The 19,930-nt window shown below is 44.0% G+C and overlaps 1 protein-coding gene across 5 annotated transcripts in view; it reads right to left on the reverse strand.

The window, feature by feature from the left end:
* The window catches only part of chd9 (chromodomain helicase DNA binding protein 9), a 62,588-nt gene extending 43,147 nt beyond the window's left edge, over positions 1 to 19,441 (reverse strand). The window contains exons 1-2 of one of the 5 annotated variants that reach the window (XM_076155874.1): positions 19,171 to 19,441; positions 13,249 to 14,889 (exon numbers count right to left, since the gene is read on the reverse strand). In XM_076155874.1, coding sequence (XP_076011989.1) covers positions 13,249 to 14,781 — 1,533 coding nt within the window. In that variant the 5' untranslated portion in view covers positions 14,782 to 14,889; positions 19,171 to 19,441. Of the gene's footprint in view, positions 1 to 831; positions 1,100 to 8,898; positions 8,981 to 13,248; positions 14,890 to 19,170 lie in introns of those variants that run through there. The other 4 variants (XM_076155873.1, XM_076155877.1, XM_076155876.1 and 1 more) reach the window with 4 other exon arrangements.
* Between the last annotated feature and the right edge of the window lie 489 nt (positions 19,442 to 19,930).

Genomic DNA, 19,930 nt, shown 5'->3' on the forward strand with positions numbered 1-19,930 from the left:
AAATAGGGGGAGGGGATGAAAGTAATGCTTAAGAACGAGCGGAAGAACACGCAAAAGTAGCAGCTAGGGGAAGGGGAAAAATATGAAAACAGGAATGAAAGCTTCTATGAGAGTGACACACACACACGCACACAACCAAACACACACACACACACACACACACGAGAGAGAGAGAGCAAGAGAGCGGAGAGAGAGGGAGAGAGAGAAGACAAAATGCACCAAAACTGAGAGCACTGCAGCTGTGTAATATATCTATAAATAACTGAAATTACAGGCTGCCAGCACTGCAGTGATTTCAATCTCTCTAGCAGCACGTAGTCTCATGAAAACAGTGGGGACCGCTTCAACCCACGGAAAAAGGTAGAGTGAGCTCCATCAGGACTAGCCACGTTTCTCTCACTCTAATCCACTTGTTCAATGACTAGTTCAACTCATGGCAGAAACAAACACGCACTCACAGTCACACTGACACGCTCACGTAGCACACACACAAACACACAAACACACACACAAACATAGCCCAAGCACAGCGCGGCTTGAGACAGGAATTCAAAACAAGTGGCAAGGTTTTGTCGAGCAATGTATGGAATGAATCGGCGGTGGGGGGGCGGAGGGGTGGGGGACGACTGTGAATCTAGTATGCCTTGATCAGGTCTAGCACAGCCAAGCAAATGAGTATGGAGGGGGGGGGGGGAAAGCAGCAATGAGTTCAAGATGGCGGCAGTGCAGCATGAGCCAGTAGCAGAGGAGGTTGTTCAGTTCCTGCCGGGCCCCTCCTCCCTCCTCACCCTCGTTCCTCCTCCCTCCCAGCTCTGCGAGCGGCTCACTTACCCTTCCTCTTGGCCTCTTCACTGTAGACATGGTTGGGTTTTTTTTCTTCCTCTTTCCTCCCCCTCTCCAGCCGGCTAACAAAAGCCTTGCCCTTTCGCCGGGTTTTTTTCCGCCCTCCGTTGCTTGCTTGCACCGTCTTACACACACACACCAGCAGGCACACACACACGCGCGCGCACACACACACAGTCACACGCTCTCTCTCTGTTTTGACAGTCGTTCTCTCACTCTTCCTTGAACTGTGTGTCCCCCCCCCTCCCCTCCCTCCTCGCTTTCCTCCCCTCCTCCTCCTCGCCGGTCAGCTCCTCTCCTTGGGCAGCGTGAGAGTGTTGGAGCCGTCCGTCTCCTCCTCCCCCAGTGGACAGGGCTCAAGAGGAGCACATGGGAGCACTTTCCACACTCGCTCTCCCTCTCTTTTCCTCTCTCTCACCCTCGTTTGTGTCTTCACAGGGTGATGAGGGAGTAGCGCTGTGGGCGGTAGAGGAGGTGCGTGGCAGTCCAGGAAGCTCTCATTCTGCTGCTGCGTCCTGCTCTCCGCCGTCCGGCTTCACCCAGGTCTCCCTCTCTCTCCCTCTGTGCATGTGTGTTAGAGTTGCCTTTCCCTGCCTCCTCTCACCTCGCCTCTCATTGATTCCTCTTTCCGCCTGTGTTTCGCGTGCGCTCTCTTCCTTTCTGAGCCTTCTGCCTTCCTTTATTTTTCCTTCCTTCTTGCTCTTTCTCCTTTTATGCCTCCTTTCGTCTTCTTCACAAGCCAGGCTAAGGTAGGTCACTCCTGTTTACGCACAAAAAGCCTTTTGTGATAGCTTGCTAGCTTGTTTGACCAGTTGTTGTTTTTTTCCTCCTTTTCCCCACTTGCTTTCCTTTTTCCTCGTTCTCCCTTGCTGCCCTCCCCTCTCCCTGGCTGGGGCGTGTATGGTGAACGCGAGACTCTGGCAGGCAGAGCGGCGGAAAATGAAAGCACAAAGCAGCAAAATGCATCAGCATGAATATTAGAGATGTCGTTAAAACCCAGGCTCCTCGCTCTCTCTCTCTCTTGCTCGCTCTCTCTCTCTCTCTCTCTTTAGCTCTATATACGGAAGTAGGCCAGCAGATGGTGCTAGCAGTTATTACATTAACTTTCACAACTTAACCCCCAAAGTACTGGAATTCTCCACAGTACAGACTGTCAGCGAGACGGCTTGTTGTTCCTATGTAGGTTACTGCCCATGCCAGTTTGATTTATTTGGAGAGCAGAATTATCCAAAAAGTGGATTAGCAATTTCCCAAAAGGAAATAGGAAAAGATGAAATATATTGCTGACACAAATGAAGCAACAGCTACAGATAATCTGAAATGAACATTGTGAAAAGCATTAGGTTACTACCTTATGACCCTGTTGAGTCACCCACAAAAAAAGCTCTTCCTGAGTACCAGAGGTCATCATGGGAGAACAAGCAGCAAGCAAGCAGGACTAATGACACCATGATCCACGGCCATGTGAGATGGCTGGCACATGGTATTGGGAATTATATGGAGACACACGCTGGACTGAAGCCAGGCACAGGACACTGCTGGGTCAACTTTAAAGCCCGAGGTCCACTCAATCACCTAATCAGTTTTTCAAACTTTAGTTATAGGAGAAAGTCAGCTGAGCCTGATCACTTTTCTAGCCATCTGCTTCTAGCCTGCTTCACTTCATGCGGCACTAAGTGAAACCAAGACTACTCTGGGTCATTAAGAAAGTCCCGTCTTACTGTGGGGTCATTTTGTCATTTTCAAAAGCACCACAAACATTTTCCATGGACAAAAGTAGTTCCCCCTTGACAAATGGCTATATTTTGAAACATAAAGGACAGAGACAGATAAAGAGACAGAGGTACAACGTTTCAACAGAACAGTAAATTACACCCTTACTGAAATGCATGGCAACAAAATCAACATTATAGCCATCAGCCCAAGCGTGTCCAGACCATTCCAGCACACTCCTGAATCCAGACCTGGGCGAAACCAGTGATTTGATCACTTTCAGTATGTACCGTTTTATATATGGCTGTGTTGTGACAATATTACTGTAATTATGGCAAAATATATGACATTTTAGACATAAAATATGAGCCGCAATGAAGGCCAAATCAAAAAAGCTGGGTTTTGAATTCAACACCAATCCATTTGTTGTGCTTAGCTAATATATGAACATACCGTCCGACTGGTGCATGACATATTCATGGTTCCTAAGTAACAATACCTCCAGCAATGACAAAAAATGACTAACATGTTCCATATACTGTATCACGGCTATGCAGGAGCAGACATCAAATCCACCTGGCAGCCCAGACCTTGGAGTTTGGACTGTAGAAGAGGAGGGGGATCAGCGAGCCACATGCATTCTGGAAGCGGAGACACAGCGGCCTCTCCAAGCTACACAGCTATTAGATTCTGCCCATCCGAGCAATTGATAGAAGTAATGTCATCAATTTCTATCAACTGTATTCACTGCAATAAGTTACACCCTATTTGTTATTTTACGAGTTTGAAGGCTTTTCCTTTATATAAACAGTTTTGCTCCGAAATATAAAATAAAGCATTAATTTCTGTTGTTGTGTGTCAAATCAAGAGCAACACAAGTGGGGAAAAAGAACCCAACACACACTTGCCTTTGAATAGGCATTGCCTGATGCATCAAGTCTACGGCAACTTAACAGTTAATATGCAAAAGAGTGTGGCAGCTCTGTATGAAGGGGAGTGGTTTCCTCTATAGACAGAGAGGGAGGGGAGAAGAAGAAGAGGGGAGGGGAATAGCAAAGCTGGTGAAAGGAAGCAAGTGAGTCAGAGTGTGTGTGTGTGTTTGTGTGTGTGTGTGTGTGTGTGTCTGTGTGTGTGTGTGGAGGTAGGGCGGCTGTAGAGACACAGGTGTCTGTCTCTGAACACTCCATTACTTCCTCATCAAAGGGCCTGTATTAGTACACAACTGCACTCATTTCTTGCCTGCGACACCGTGGGAGCACCCACAAGCTCACCATTAGGAAAATGAGAGCAAAGAGCGACATGACATGTTTAATATGACACGATGGCTAGCACCCACTGGTGCTTCAGAATCAACAGCTAGCTGTTATTCTTGTATACAGACATGAAACCTCTTGCCAACTGTTGTCTAATGTTACCCAGGGCTGCTGGCTACATTATCGGTGATTGCACTGCATGACCAGGGATGAAGACATCCATTATACACCATCCATTCATGTTTATGAAAAAGCACACTTCATCTCTGGTTGAAGGATTAAACAGCCAGGAGACATAATGAAATAATTTAAATTTTTCTTATGTGAAAACCACAATGGATCATCACAACGTGTGGATCACGCACTGGGCCACTGTACTACTGAGCAGAAATCTAAGACACTTTGCCGGTGCCTGAAGTGATACCTTCAATTTGTTTATTTTGTATGACACGCAGTCACAAAACACAACCATGTTCGTTTGCAATTACATCAAACTGAGAAAATTCACAATTATAAAGCTGCTTCCATTTGTTTTATTTATGAACAATTTTAAGATTACAGATCTCAATGATTCATTTATTGTGATTAAGTAATTCTTTCATAAACTAAATTCCACTATAGGGACCCAATTGTCCTGGAAAGATCAATATATAACAAAAAATTACAACCCAACAACACATCCATCTGAATTGGATCATCTGAAGTGATTAAACAAGGAACAGGCTAGAGTGTATCATGATGAAATGCTGCCCTCTTCAAAGAACAAAACATAACATAGCATATCTCATCACCAAACCTTTGCCTCCATTCTCATACTTCATTGTAAATGTGTGTTTGGGCCATTTGATGATACCACCCATTTTTGTAAACAAAGCCACGTGAAACCACAGAAACCTCCCACGGTAACCAAAACCAGATCCCATACAAACTGTATCTTCTGATATACAGTATAGAGTGCACTGTCAAATCTAGGTGAAAAAAGATGAAACCACACAAACTGAGCCTTAGGCTACAGACCAGTTAGAGGCAAGACTAGAATGTGAGCCAGCAGCAGGGTTGATAAATGAAAGGAGACATGATGCACAGCCATGCATCCGCAACCAATTAAACACAGCAGCAGGCATTAATGATCCTTTACTCAGGGACAAGAAGTACAGTGCCGGGGCCAAGCACAAGGCCCTGGAGAAGAATTTGTTAGAATAACGCGGAGCATTACTACTGAACTGACCCTGATTGTACTGTCTCCTCTAGTCCAGTGTGAAAAAAGTCCCACAGAGCCCTTAACCTTAGCCTTAACCAAAAAGGTATGCTTTAAGAGTGTCGAGACTTTCTCCAATTTGCATCAGCAGACTGGTATACAAAACGCAAACACACACCAGGTTAAGTCCTTGCACGCTAGATGGTGACTTGCACTGGACACAATCAAAAGCACCAGCAATCGCAGATGGTGCCTTACGACTACAGCCTTTCTATACTTACTAGTAACTCACACACCATGAGGGTTAAATGCCATAATAACTCATGACATGTCCTGCTTGTATACTATATCAGGTTGTTATATAGTTTTCTAGATTTTACCACTGTCATATTATTGATGCTATTCCAAATGCTGTGGATATTGATTTTCAAGACAAAACCACAATCCACAGGGATTATTTAGCTGAACTAAAGTTGGAAGCTTTATACACACATTGAACAAAGCAGGATACTGCAAGAGAAGCCTAAGCCTGGCTCGATTGAGCAGAGAAGATAGACAAATTGTAACTTGGGTATCTGCCCATTCTCAAGTGGTAGGTCAGGCGCTCAGCAAACTTCAACATGATAAGATGATAATCATGAACCGTAGTAAAAGTAAGAGGCAATCAATCCACAGAAGGGCACTTCACAATTAGCCACTTAGTCCAATAGTTGAGAAATGGAGATGACAACAAAGACATTTTTCCTTAAGAACTATTCATTATTTAAGATGTTTTGTCTTCTACTTTGTATAACTCCCTCTGCCAGTAATTACTCCTTATATCACATGGCTGTTATGTCACGTCTAAGGGGCCAGAGCTCTGCTTTTGTTTTGGTTCATTCATTTTGTCTGCTGCCTCCCCACCAACCAGTGATATGCTCAACCATGTGATATTTTGACCAATTACCACCAGGGGGAGGTACAAGTAGATGGGGGGCCTTGCACAAAGAACATCGAAAGAGCTGGAACACCAGAATATCCTACATAGACGTCTGTCATAAAACTGACACGACCCTCCCCTGACAATCTGTTTATCATTGCACATACAGTATCTGCTACAGCTGATCTGATGAAGTTGGCTCAGCTGACACCAGCATAACAACACAGCTCAGACGTGGGATCAGAGACACAACAGCAACAAACGGATATAAATCTACTCCCATTATCAACATTTTACTTTCACTTATTGATCAAGTTAAATGACTGAATGCATGTTAAGTGTAAATCTGAATCATTAAATAATAATTTAACTGTTATTCTATGACCACAATCCACAAAATGTATCCCAGGGTGGAAGAGTTAACGGATGAATATCTGGAGCTGATGATAAACTTTTACTCAGTTGAACTATAATTTAACTGTGTGAAAGTTGATCATCAGCTCCAGATATATTATAGTTTAACTGTGTTAACGTGAATTCAATTATAAGGTAAAGGATGGCTGGACTGATCTATAGAATTTACAGGCAGATGGCTCATGTGTGAACACGTCAATATTACCAGTTATTTTGATATTCACAGGAGAAGAGTTCACACTTTAATTGTGATGTGGGAAATAGAAATTAAATTACAGAGCTGATCTAAACAGACAGCTGATCCAGCAATAGTCCCGTCGTCAAAAAGTGACATAACTTCAGATGACACCGTTGTTCAAGTCCACTGTACTTGCATTTTTTCCCTGTGTCTTTAGTGGTCAGGACTAGGATGCAAGGAGAAGACGCAAGACGCAAGGAAGGGACACATGGAAACAATGTATGAGCTTCAGAACGCAGCCATAGATGAGGATGAGGTAGAGGGAGATTCACAGAGGGATTACCTTTTCAGACAGACGGACAGACAGGCAGACAGACAGGGAGGGAGAGAGGGAGGAAGGGACTGGTGCAGGTTGAAGCTGCAGCCTTCAGGATGTTAAGTAAGGGCTTTCAGCTCTGATTTCCACCTCCTGCACAGTGCACGATAGGTGTCAGGAAAATATCTTGATTGGAATAGAGGAGAGCAGGCAGGCAGACTTTCTACAAGCAACAGAGAGGTGACATTTGCAGTATCGCCTGATAAATATTTTAAGGAAAATGCAACTTTGAACTACCAGCATCAGAAAACATTGATTTGATTTTGGTAGGATGTGGAGGGTTACATACAGATCACACGATTTAAAGTAACTACTGAAATAAGGGTACCCTTTTACTTTAAATACTGGTATGATGCAATCTCTCTACACTACTAAAATAATGACATGTGACGACAGGAATTTATACTCTGGTTTCTGCCTGCAAGGTGGACTGGATCTCAGTAGATGTGCCTGCATTTCCTCAATTCATCCATTTTGTTAAATAGCTAATGACTCTTTTGTGTGAACTGTTGCTCTCCAGGTTGCAGGTGCATACATGCATGTACTCATTTATGACAAGGAACAACTCTAAAAATAACAACAGACAAGACCTGCACAGTGACACACAGAACCATCAAAAACTGGAACTTGGAGCAACAGGAGACTGGAAGGAGGGAATCGGGCCCAAAATGGGTTAATGTTTAACTCGCTGTATCTTGTGTGTTGGCCAGATAATTTACCTTTGTCTGACCAACTACTTGTATACAGTATCTCCTCTTCATGAAATTGCTGGTGTTAAGGACAATGATTTTAAGATAACATGAAGGACACTGGTTTTAGTAGTGATGGGGTTGTGTGGTAAGCAGGTCAAAGGATACTGGCCACATTTCATTCCACCAGGCCAGGTAGAAAGCTACACATATCACCAACTCCACAATTCAAAAGGCTAGACAACAAAACAGTGAACAATATAGAATAAAACTAGAAAATAAAGAATAGGCACATTTCTAACTAAATAGGGTACTTAAAAGTGTGTCCTTCAAAGCAGTCCAATGAATTATGTTAATAGTGGGGAGAATACTATCACTACAAGCAGTACTTGTGTTAATGTACAACTAGGATGGCAGTGGCTTGACTTGCACTACACAAGACGTTATGATACAGCGGTGACGTACCAGTTTGAACAGTGCATAGCCCTATGTCAATAGAGACACACTCACTATGTTTACATGTACACTATACTCAGAATTGTGGTCTGTACAGGGACGAAGGGAAACATGCTGATTAATTGTCTTAGCCGATAAATATTTTCAGTTTTAACATGTTGCGAAATAGAAGCATATGCCAAACTTCATAAACAAAGTTTCTTGACATTGGCATCCATGGCAACTTGCTAATACCTTCCTACTAATGCAAACCTATGTGCTGAGGTTACAAATCAGTAACTAGTAAACCAACAAGATCAGAGTGACCGTTGTAAGTTATTTCAAAGTCATACTGAATTTGCAAAAAACATCAATTGTAAAAAAGAAAAGTCAGACAAATTCATTAAATCGCAATCTCACTTTGCTTTAGTGTCATATTGAGTCTCATATAAAGAAGTTTTATTCAGAGACAAAGGTTGCCAAGTCTCCCATTTCTTGTAAGACGGCAACCAGTATGTCAGTTGTAAACACAAGGGCAAAGTCATTACCCCTTGTGTTTCACTCTACACTGAGGACAGCATATAGTACAAGTGGCACTCAAATGATCTATTTCTATATTTGGAAACATGCCTATCCACTAGGCCTATCTAACTTCACCATAGGTTAACCAGAGTTCAAGAAGGTTACCCAACATCACAGCTAGAAAGCCTAGCATTTCAGTTGTACATACAAAAACCCCACACTTGACAACTCCGCAAACACACCGCTACACACCAAAAAATTCAAATCCACTCAATCCCTAGAGAAGGCAGCAACAGAGAGGACATACAAAATGAAGGAAAGAAAAGCTGAATAAGAAGAGGATACTTTAAATTCAGACCTACTGTGCAGTTTGGGCTGGCACGGTTCCCACATGCTCCCAACAGACTTGATCCAAGTACAGCTCCCTCCCCCCCTTCACTCCCAGCTCCTCCTCCACTGAGACCTCCCCTTCCGCCCACTGCAGAGGCCGCATGACTTCCTGTTTACCTCTGACCCTTAGTTATTCCCACCCCCACCCTCATTTGGATGGCTTCCAGCAGACAGGCCAATGAGGTCGCATGCAAAGAGAGAGAGAGAGAGCAAGAGAGCGAGAGTGCGCACTTGACAGAGTCAGGGGGGCATATAGATGTTAGGGGAGGTGATCAGACAGAGTGCATGAGAGAGGCAGCCTATCACCATGCGGCCACAGAGAGGACAGGTTTCACAGTATGAGCGTGCAAAAGTGTGTGAGTGTGTGTGTGTGTGGCATGAGTCAACGGCTGGTGGCTTGTAGCATGGTGTCATATTTCAGGGCATTGCCTGCTTGGCTTGATCAGCTAGTTGGCATGGAGTTACAAACCTCAGGAACCAACGAAGCAACCATGTCTCATACAAATGCAGACCCACACATACACACCATTACTTGCAAGCACACGCACGCACGCACGCACGCACACACACACACAGACAGACAAACAGAGTCACATGCTTATTGCCTACACGGATCAGAGGATAACAGAGCCAAGATTTGCAATACCCGGGCTTTGAATGAATCTACGCAGTGATGCAGGCAGGCAGGAAGGAAGCACCTGCTCAGTGTTACTGCCAGGGGGCTGTAGAGGCCACGGTAGGCCAGGCCATCAGAATCCATCAGTCTCTGCTTTGATTACCGCTCCTGTTCTGTTCAGCATTGGAATTGTATGTGGCATATTTAAAGCTAAATGTACAGTGAAAATTGGTCTGATTGGCACCGCATTTCTGCAACTGTGTTGGCCTGACAGAAATGCAGGGCCAATCATGGAGAATGCTGATGGTAAAAAGTAGGACAAAGTCATTTTGATCAACCAGCATGAATGAAATTGCAGCGAGGGTGAAATTGCAGGGGGAGACATATTTTCATAAACCACCAATTAAAATCAGTTGACATCAAAGCTTTGAGAAGCTGGCAAGGAGCTCTGAGGTCAATTTTAAGTAGTAGTGCGTGTAGCAATGTGCCATGTGTGTTAATTTTAAGATGACAGACACATTGAGGATAGCATAAAAATCCAAAAGCACTGAAAAAAGTTCCTCATGCCACAGTACATCTAACTAACTAGCTACTTTTCAAAAAAGATTTGGAAGAAGTTATACATATACAACATGTACTTCCCAGTCTCACATTAACACTGAGTTGAATTGATGGCATTTTTACGCACTATTGGTCAGCACTGAATCCAGGCCAGTAATCGTCTTTCCCTTTGAATAAGTCAGGAAGAGGTGTGTTGCCGTTGCCCCACAAAACTCTGAAACCAGTTTCCTCTTGCCTTTGGGGCTTAGTTAATTTCTACCCAAATATAGGTCTACCAAATCCAAATTAAGATACATTGGGATCATGATTGAGAAAATAAAAATGGAAGACTGTGACAAAAACAACTATGCAGCTCCATTATTTAAGAAAAATAAAGAGAAAAAAAAAAAAAAAAAATTCAGTCAATATGAAAGAATGTATTAGGGGTTTGGGGAACAAAATGATTAGCACATCCTTAAACAGCAAGTTTCTATCAGGCAATAATCAAGCTCTAAAATAATAATTCAGACTGTGCGGAGCAACAGTTTGTCAGCTTCAGAAAAACTGTCAGACGGTTGGTTGCTCAGTCATGAAATAAAAAAAAAGTTTCTTCCTGAACCATATACAAGACACTGCTGACAAAAAATAGGAGCTTTAATAGTTAGTTACTCAATTTCATTTCAAGACCCATTGACAAGCAGCCAATGTGCTGCAAAAAAAGAAAGTCAGCCTGGACAGCCGCAGAGCAGAAAGAGGAGCTTTCAAGAGCGCGCCATCATTTTCATTGTTGAGAGGTCGGCAAAGAAGAGGCTCTCTCATCAGCTGGCCAGTGAGAGCTCATGTTTCTGTTCCACGGTTTGGGCCTCCTCTCATTTAAAGGCCAGTACCTACTCCGAAGGTAGTGCTGTATGGACAGTGTCAAAGCTACAACCTAACTACAATAAGAAGCCATCCAGGAATTCATTTGAAATGAATTCCAACATTTACTATTTCATAATTTATAGAGAAAATAAGGAAACTGAATCGACCAAATGTACTTACAGTAGGTACAAGAACGGGACACTTTACTAAAATAAGTAAAGCTGTATGTCACAGTGGACGAATAGCCCCACATGAGCACAAACAGAGAACATTGTCCAGTTTAGAAAGGTCTCACTTCTCTATGCCTTTAAGCTTGAGCTACCCTCTCAGAGAAAGCCCCTCTCAGTACATAAATGTTGTTAAATTGAATCACGAGACTGGACAAAGGCTAGAGTTCCATGCACATCAGTTTGTTGGAATTTAGATCATTGCGACAAGTCAAACAACGACCAGAGAACACAATTGAAATTTGAGCATCAAGCGCTTGTGACAGCTGGGTGTGGCCATTACCACGTTGGAAATCCTAATTAGCCACATTGACTGCAGGGGAGTGGAGAGTGGGCAGCTATCCCCCGATGCCTTGCCTGTTCAGCAAACACATGATCAGCAAGCGCTCCACACATCGATGCACACGAATAGCACAGTCAGCCTGTAAGCATCAACATGGGGCTGGATGTTGACACAGAGAGGGAGAGGCTGGTTCATACAGCTGGAGTGCACAGTCCCGTTTCAATCAAGGACCTTTGCAAATGGTCTGGGTAGATGAGCTGCGGTTAAAACCACAGGTTTGGTTTGTTTGCTGTCAGGAGGTAGCTGAGGCAGAAGTGAGGAGACAGGTTGTACTATGTGTGCTGTAGCAACCCCTGAGTCATCAACAAACAACAATGAGAGCATACTGGGGCACAATATTTCATAGAATTATCAATGCTTTTACTACACTAGGTAACACACACAGCCTGTCGGGTCAGTAAAGACAATATCCCCCATCTGTCAGTGACAATGACATGTACTCTGTTTTATCAATAGAGGGCCATAGAAAGGCTTCTATAAAACAATAGATGCATTTTCACTATGGGCACGCTTCTATTTTACTTAGGTGTGTGTGAGTGTGTGTTGCTGTCAATAACCGGCTCAACAGATTGTTTATGTAATGACACTGTTGAAATTTCACACAAATGTTATCAAAAACTGAACACGTGGTTGTTTTGAAGCCAACATTTTCTTTTTTAAGAGCACAGGCCATGATGAAATGTCTCCTGCTTCTGTAACTGATCATGTGTCACCCTTGGGCCAGGAAGGTCTCTGGATGCTGCTAAGATACTAGCCTACTGACGTCCAGGAACCGCCTCCAGCCTGTTACAACCGGCTAATGCATTCGCACAACCTCCCCCTCTTCTCTCTCTTTTGCTCTCCCTATGTCTCTTTCACTCCCTTTCTTTTCTAAGCTCTCATTTTTCCATGAGCTACTGCTCTCTCCATCTCCTAACCCCCCTCCCCCTCTCGCAAGCGCTAACCACTCTCTCTCTCACCACCCCCCCCCCCCCCCCCCCCACCCTTTTCCTCCTCCTGCTCCTCCACACGTGCACATGCACTCACACAGGCACAGAGAAACTGAGAAAGCATTGCAGCTACCACAACAGCGTGCAACCTCCCCCACACTCCAGCTAGGCCGTGTGCAAGTGCCTCTGGCTTGCCCTGACCCACATCTTGATATAGCCCTAAGTATGCTTACAGCTAAGTCCTGAAGACACTCCTGCCACTCTTAGCCTAATCAGACCCGACCTGCTGTCAGCGCACTGGGCAGATAGACTGGCCTGGCTGGACCGACCATTATCATTTCAGAAGGCAGCTCACACGTAGTAGTTGCTCTCCACCTTCCCCCGCTCACCACTGATTGCAGGTTTCCTACTAGACAGACCGTTCCATCTGCAATAGTTAGTTAAATATTACATGGGTGAGTGGAATCTGTGCCATGATAGTGTATACTGGAAAGAACACAAACACTACCGAGGTCAAAACAGCAGGGATCTCTATTAGTTACTGTGAGAGTGAAGAGGACAGTGTTTGTATGATGTAGAATGGAAAGAAATATTGGTATGCTCCTCTCTAATGAATGTGACACAGCAGGTTTAGTACCACAGGTCCAGAGGACATTTAGCACACACAGTGGACAACAAAGTGCTTTTTGTATAAAGGTTAGGTTGGTTGGTTAGGTTAGAGTGGATGTCATATCATTTCAACAATCTCAATGGACAAAAGATCAAATAAAAAAATAAATGAGTTAAAAAAACAGTGTATTACCTTTTCTTCGTTGGATTCAACAGGTGGAGATATTCTTTGCTTGTTTTCCGTCTCCTGGCTGGCATTGCCCCATGAATGGTTGGATTCATCATGTTGGCTGAGAGCAGCCTCCAGCTGGGGCAGTAGGTCAGGCAGAAGGTCAGGAGCCTCCAGATCATCCAAGTCTCCAGCCTGAGCCTCTGGAGGCAACAGGCTTTCTTCCAGTGCTTGGTATCCATTAGTATTGATTACCCCGCAGCTCTGCGGCCGCTCAGGGGGCAACTGGCTGACCATGCCCGGGTAGCAACTCATTGCTTCTCCAAACATCTCAGAAGAATTGCAGTTACCCTGGCTTTCTCCAGAACAACGCAAATCCCGGAATGGACAGTCTTCTGTCTGACTAACTGGGGTCCTGGCATGCTGCTGGCCTACCACTGGTGTGGATGCATAATGACATACTGTCCCTGAGAGCTCAGGCACTGCAGAGGTGATGGGTGCAGTGGAAGCGGCTGACCTAGAGACTGTGGCTGATGACAAAGACTGTTCGCTGAGACTGAGTATTTCTGGCTCTCCAGGGTAGGCAGGGTATTGTGGTGGTTGGAAAGCTGTGGCCGGATTGACCGTGCATGCAGGTAAGGAGTGAGCCATTGACGACGACTGCAAAGGGAAGGACAGGTTGGAGCCTTCTGGTCCTGATCTAGAGAAATCTGGACCTCCCCTGGTTAACTGGTAGCTATTCTGCTGCTGCTGCTGTTGTGGTAAGCAAGTGCCACCTACAGAGGCATTATGGCTTTCTAAATAAGACTTTGTTGCCAGATCCCTCGCATGAAACCTCTGTTCTCCTACAGTTAGCTGGTGCTGACTGTGGCGAAATTGCTGCTGGGTCTGAGATCGACTTCCCTGGTGAAAGGAGAAATTGTGATGCTGCTGTTGCTGCAGGGGAAGAATTTGTTGGTGCTGGCGCTGGTTTAACAGCTGTTGCTGCATTCTGTGCTGCTGCTGCTGTTGTTGTTGATGACAGGGGTGGTGTTGTTGCTCCTGTGTTTGCTGTTGTCTGACATGAAGTTGGTGGTTATGAAGTTGCTGCTGTTGATGACAGAGCTGTTGCTGCTGTTGTTGCTGCTGAGATACCGTATGGTACATATTTCCATTCCGGTCTTGGTTGCCCCACATTGCACCGCTACTATTGCAAAACATCCCATTAGAATGCGGCATTTGGCTCACTGGAGCTCTGTGGTACTGGCCATGTTGCTCTGCAATCATACCACCATCACCACCACCTGGACCAGCAAAGCCCTGGCCCAAAGGACTCTGTGCTTTAATTGCAATGTAGTGGCCCATCTGCTGACTATAGGGCATCGATTGTTGAGTCGATGTAGAAACCGGGGACATCACGTCTTGGTGCTTCACCGCACCTAGAGGTTCCACGTGAAGGGGCTCAAAATCAGCACTGAGGTTAAGCTCATCCACAAGTGATGGTCCTGATGGGAAGGCATCCTCATCGAGCCCGTCCAACCCTCCAAGAAAGAGGTTGGGTTCGTCAAAGAAATCCATGGCAGAACCTGGAGCGCCAAAGGAACCTTTGGAACACAAGTGGATCCAAGATTGTGCTAATGAGCCTCACAGCCCACAGACCCACAGTATGTCCATTTTATGATGGTCCTGTCCAGAAACACGAGAGAGAGAAAAACATTACAATTCCAAATTATCATAAGAAATGCAGAAGGTCAATAACAATACAACCACAGTCTGAAAACAAACCAAATATAGAACTTGTTCCTCAGCCTGCACATACACAATTATTCACAATAATGAAAACAAAATAACATATGACATCATTTAACTCACCAAACCTTTTTTCCAACATCCATTCCCTTATCAGTGATATCTTTCTTATAGAGAAGATAAGTATGAATACATGAAGTGCCCATTGAGTGTCAATCAAAGCTTAAAAAAAACAAGGTCTGGTGCATTTTGAAGCAATCAGCTCTCTATTAGCACTGCCTTTTATGTGTGTAGCAAAGCAGTTGGTCCAAACCAACTGCCAGCCACCAGCAGGTGTCTCTTCCTGTTACACTCCTCCTAACACACACACACACGCACACACATAAATACACAACACACACCCAATAAACCCAAACCCAACCACTAGCTGATGAAGCTGCCTCCCCTGCTACTGCTGAATGTGTGGGAGGTGCAGACAGCTGATAGAATTTCAACAGCTAGGGACAGAGGGAGATTAGGTCCTTTAAGTGTGTGTGTGTGTGTGGGGGGGGGGGGGGGGGGGGGGGTGGGTGGATGAGTGGGGGTGGGGGATCTGAAACCACAGACCAGCCGAAGATGACAGAAAGTAACCCACGCCAATCAATCATTATATGCTGACTTAGCACCATAAGTATGCAAAAACTAATTTCTCCAGTTGTGTGGAACTTGCACAGATAGGTGTTTCTTTCAGATTACATATGAATAATGATAGCAAATTAAAAGCATTGCAAACTGGTACAGTGTCAAATTGATAATTGTTCCTTTTTGCTGTCCCAAAGTATACCAGCCTCAGTTACACACACAGCACTGTTTCTCCTACCACTGGACAGGCCCAGCAGCCACCAGGCCAACAAGAAGATGGTCTTTCATTATGGAAATATGACAGCACAGCCGCCCACATACCGTGCGAATGCAGTGGGAATACATGCTAACCAACCATGGCTCCCCACACATAGACAGTCTCTGTGATTTAAAGCTTGATTTCCTTGTCAGGATCTCTGCCAGTGTCTCTCGTGTGTTCAATAGAGGGGCAAGTGGGAGATTTGGGTTTAGCTTTTAGCAGCTAATCAAGAACACCCACACACAAATACAAACAGTGTGTTTTGACTAACAAACACCTGAGTCTGAAGGGCACAACATGATGCATTTAAAGGCTCTATAAGGTTGGAAAGATCAATCCTTGATTGAACTTTGGAGGACTGTCCAGGCTTGACCACTAAGCAAGAAAATAAATTCTAGGGGAAACCAACACACAGTACATGGATAATACTGCAATGGTGAACATGGTGAAAAGTACAACTTCCATGTGGCCAATTCATCATGACGCCTAATGTCCCGAGATCACAACATACTCCCTAAGCCATAACTTAAAGTATTTCAATAACATGCAAGGGATTTTGAAAGTCACTGAAGCCAAACCTTCGGAGGCAACCCAACCCGTGACCTTGAAATTAAGATTCTTGACGGCAACATTTCAACAACAAGGTTGAAAGCAAAGGTAAATGTGCCCCGGGTGTTTACCTGACCCATTCCTATAGAAACTACATTCTACATACTACATACTACATACTTTCAGCATTTCCATTATTCACACTTCAAACTTGTGTGGTTATACATAAGTCATTATTTAGTTTTAATCTGCGGGACTATGTTTGTGTAGTTTATCAGATTATTGATTCTGTAAAATAATAATTACTGGACGCTTATAGCATTTTCTCAAACCCAAGATCAGTTCAGGTGTCACTAAACTCACCTGTGTCACTTCTGTCAAAGTACACAGAGGAGTATGGGCTTCACCTCTGAAAATGCAAAGTGTTTACACACTAATGCACACTACTTTCAAAGAAGTAAAACCAGAAGTGTGGTTGACTGTTAAGAGCATCACCTCCTACTATAAAGATTGACACTCATACAACCAAACATAGGATGAATCCTCCTATGTTTACACTAGAAAGTCACTTCAGGAAACCGAAAGCTCCTCAGGCATAATCAACAGGCCTTACAATAACCCCTTCAGCTTGGAATGAAGCCATTCCTGTTTAGTTTTTGGTCGTTTTTTAAACCTCAAACTCTTCATTGTTTTGTTTACAATCCCATGTGACTGACTGAAATGTGACATTGCACACATACACAGACGACATACTGACGACTTGTTTCGCATGATTAACAAGGAAAATAGCACTCACTACCCTATACGATACAAATGATTTAACTGTTCGAAAAATAACAGTGGAAAATAAATGTGAATGTAAACTAGATCTAAGTTAATTACAACTTGATTCAGCCACAATCAAGTGTGCTGCATTCACCTCATGTACGAACACATTGAACTCCATAGTGTTCACATTTTAAAAATCATCAAAAGTTTAGTCTGAAGTTGTGTATGTATGCATTTTCTGTGTAGTCCCTGTATTCAATGTAATAATATTCCTCTGCACTATCACTCAGGATGGCAGTGCCACATTGCATTAAGGCCAAAAATGGCTTAATCGTTCCTTACACATTTGTGGCTTGTATCTTTTGACAATGACAAATAAGCTGGAGAAGCAAGCGAACTCACTCCCAAAAGCTGAAGTGAAATGTCTACTTAAGCTGAGAAATTGAGGCTTGAGAGCCAAAAACTGGAGGTGAACTGCTTTGAAAGCATCATTTACCACATGAATGGTGAAGTGAAATGTTGCTACAGACACGTGTCTGTCTACCACCTCTCCCTCATGCCCTGGATCAATGCAGCATAGCCTGTTAGCCAAGCCTGGTTGACCTATTAACACCCCAACACCATCTGACCCAGAGGCACAGACAGCCCCCACACACACATCTGTCCACTTCCAAATGTTTTCTCAATATGGTGTTTTCATACAGTGTATTGTATACAGATATTAAGTATGGAACTGTGTTAAATGTTGAGGTTGAAGTTGGATCCAGGCACATGTGTTATTCAGAGGGCCACTGGATCCTGCACACCTCAGTCAAACCGCATGGAGGTTGATAGAGATCATAGATATAATAACATTGAAAAATCTCAAGCAATATTAGCTTTATATTAAAGGGGACTAAGAATTTCAGACATCAGGTTGAGTTATAGGGTTAGTTTGAGTATAGAGGCTTACTTGTTGTCGGTCCCCAAAACGTTTTCAAACTTGTAGCCTAACATCGGTGATGACATACGGACTTTGCAAACCTCCCTTTAAAACCTATATACAATTGCTTTCACATTACAGGTAGTGAACAATGAACTGAATTTGATGTGTAAAAGCCTTTCATATCGTGAATTGTAGTCTTGGTGTGCATGGAAAGTGATTTGTATGTCCATCTAACTCCATGTAATACGTAATGTACAACCGCGTAATACCGCGATTAATTCTGAAAGGTTCAAGCAGGAGTCTTGCTAGATGGACACTGGTCTCGTCACGGAAGTCATCAGCATCCTCTTCATCTTCACCAGCCCACACTAATGGCTTCAGCTGTTGAGAGCGCGTTGCTAAACAAGCCGACAAAGCGGCGAAAGTGTTTGCGAATGTGAACAGAAAATGAAAACATTTGGGCTCATCAGAATCCACATGAGACGCTGAGCCGAGCCGAGCCGAGCCGAGTCACACGTGTTCCTACCTAAACCCCCACTCTGGATGCGACGGGATTCAAAACGGTGTCGTGACGCGTCTTCGCTGAGGAAGAGGAGGGTGGAGATGGATGGAGAGAGGGCGACAGTGACAACGTCCGTTATGACTTAACAACGTCCCTTAACCTCCACTGACTTTTAAAATGTGAAATACGTGAAGTAAACACCGTAGCTAATGGATGCTAACGTCGTCCATATTCAAGTAAGTGGAAGCGGCTCCTAACTAAGCGTGGTCGCTGTCAGTTCAGGACCACCATAACCCAACACGCACGGTCGGCTACTTTTAGAGCTACGCGTGTTTGAATTCACCCAACAAACTGCGCTAAAGTGGGGAGACGTACGCACTTGTACAAAAGGGAAACTACGAGAAAACTAATTGTGACGAAGTTCTGCGTGACGGGGGGGGTCTAGGTCGCTACCGGGAAGATCCACACTGAGGAAGGCGGTGTGTCATCGGACAGCTGAGCCGAGTGACTGACTGTCAGATATTTGACAGCTCCTTCCTTGACTGAAATGTTCCATGGCGCTTCTGAAATACACAAAAACATATATTTGCTTACCTGAAGCGAATGTCAAAGTGTACCCTGAAGCTTCGGCTCTTATACTTATTATCGGCGAAGTTGTGGCAGTGTTGTGTTCAACTCCTGCTGGCGACCACAGCACAGCGGCTCTACCGCTGCTGCTGACGTGACGGCGATAACGCCTCATTTGCATATTACTAACTTCTTCCCTGATTGGACCACATACAATTTACCACATTTTTACATTTCCATGGCAAATTATAAACCATGTGGCCCGGTTAAAGTATTGAAGGCGCAGTGTTGTCACCAACCAGCCAATAAGAGAGGATAATTAAAACACGAATTTATGTGAAAAATCCGCGTGTTGGCAGAGTGCATAAGATGGCCGCGTACAGCCCACAGCCAATCAGAAGAGGTTTTACTTTTGCACATGCACAGCAAAGATGACAGGCCGCGTGACACAGCCGTGAACACATACCGCTACCTAGTGGCTAACAATTAATCCACACGCCCCTGAGCACTTCAAAGTCTGACCAAAAGCAAGTTAGAATCAAACAGAAACTTAACAAACTTTGCAAAATATCAATGTTATTTCCTTTTGTAGATTTTATGAGATGGAAAGGTGAGCTTGTTTTAACCTTGGTTGATCTCAATAAGTAATTTGTGAAGAATATAATTTCCTATAGCAATGCCAAGACCACGAACCCCCATTTTGAAACACACTACATTATGCTGTACATTATTAAATGTTTTTGGATTAAAGTTCAATGAAACTATTCCTAGTTTTGCTATGGATCCC

Source organism: Genypterus blacodes, unplaced genomic scaffold (assembly GCF_046128005.1).
Source record: "Genypterus blacodes isolate CSIRO-AG114 ecotype Tasmania unplaced genomic scaffold, CSIRO-AGI_Gbla_v1 ptg000067l_1, whole genome shotgun sequence".
In the NCBI taxonomy this organism is placed as follows: domain Eukaryota; kingdom Metazoa; phylum Chordata; class Actinopteri; order Ophidiiformes; family Ophidiidae; genus Genypterus; species Genypterus blacodes.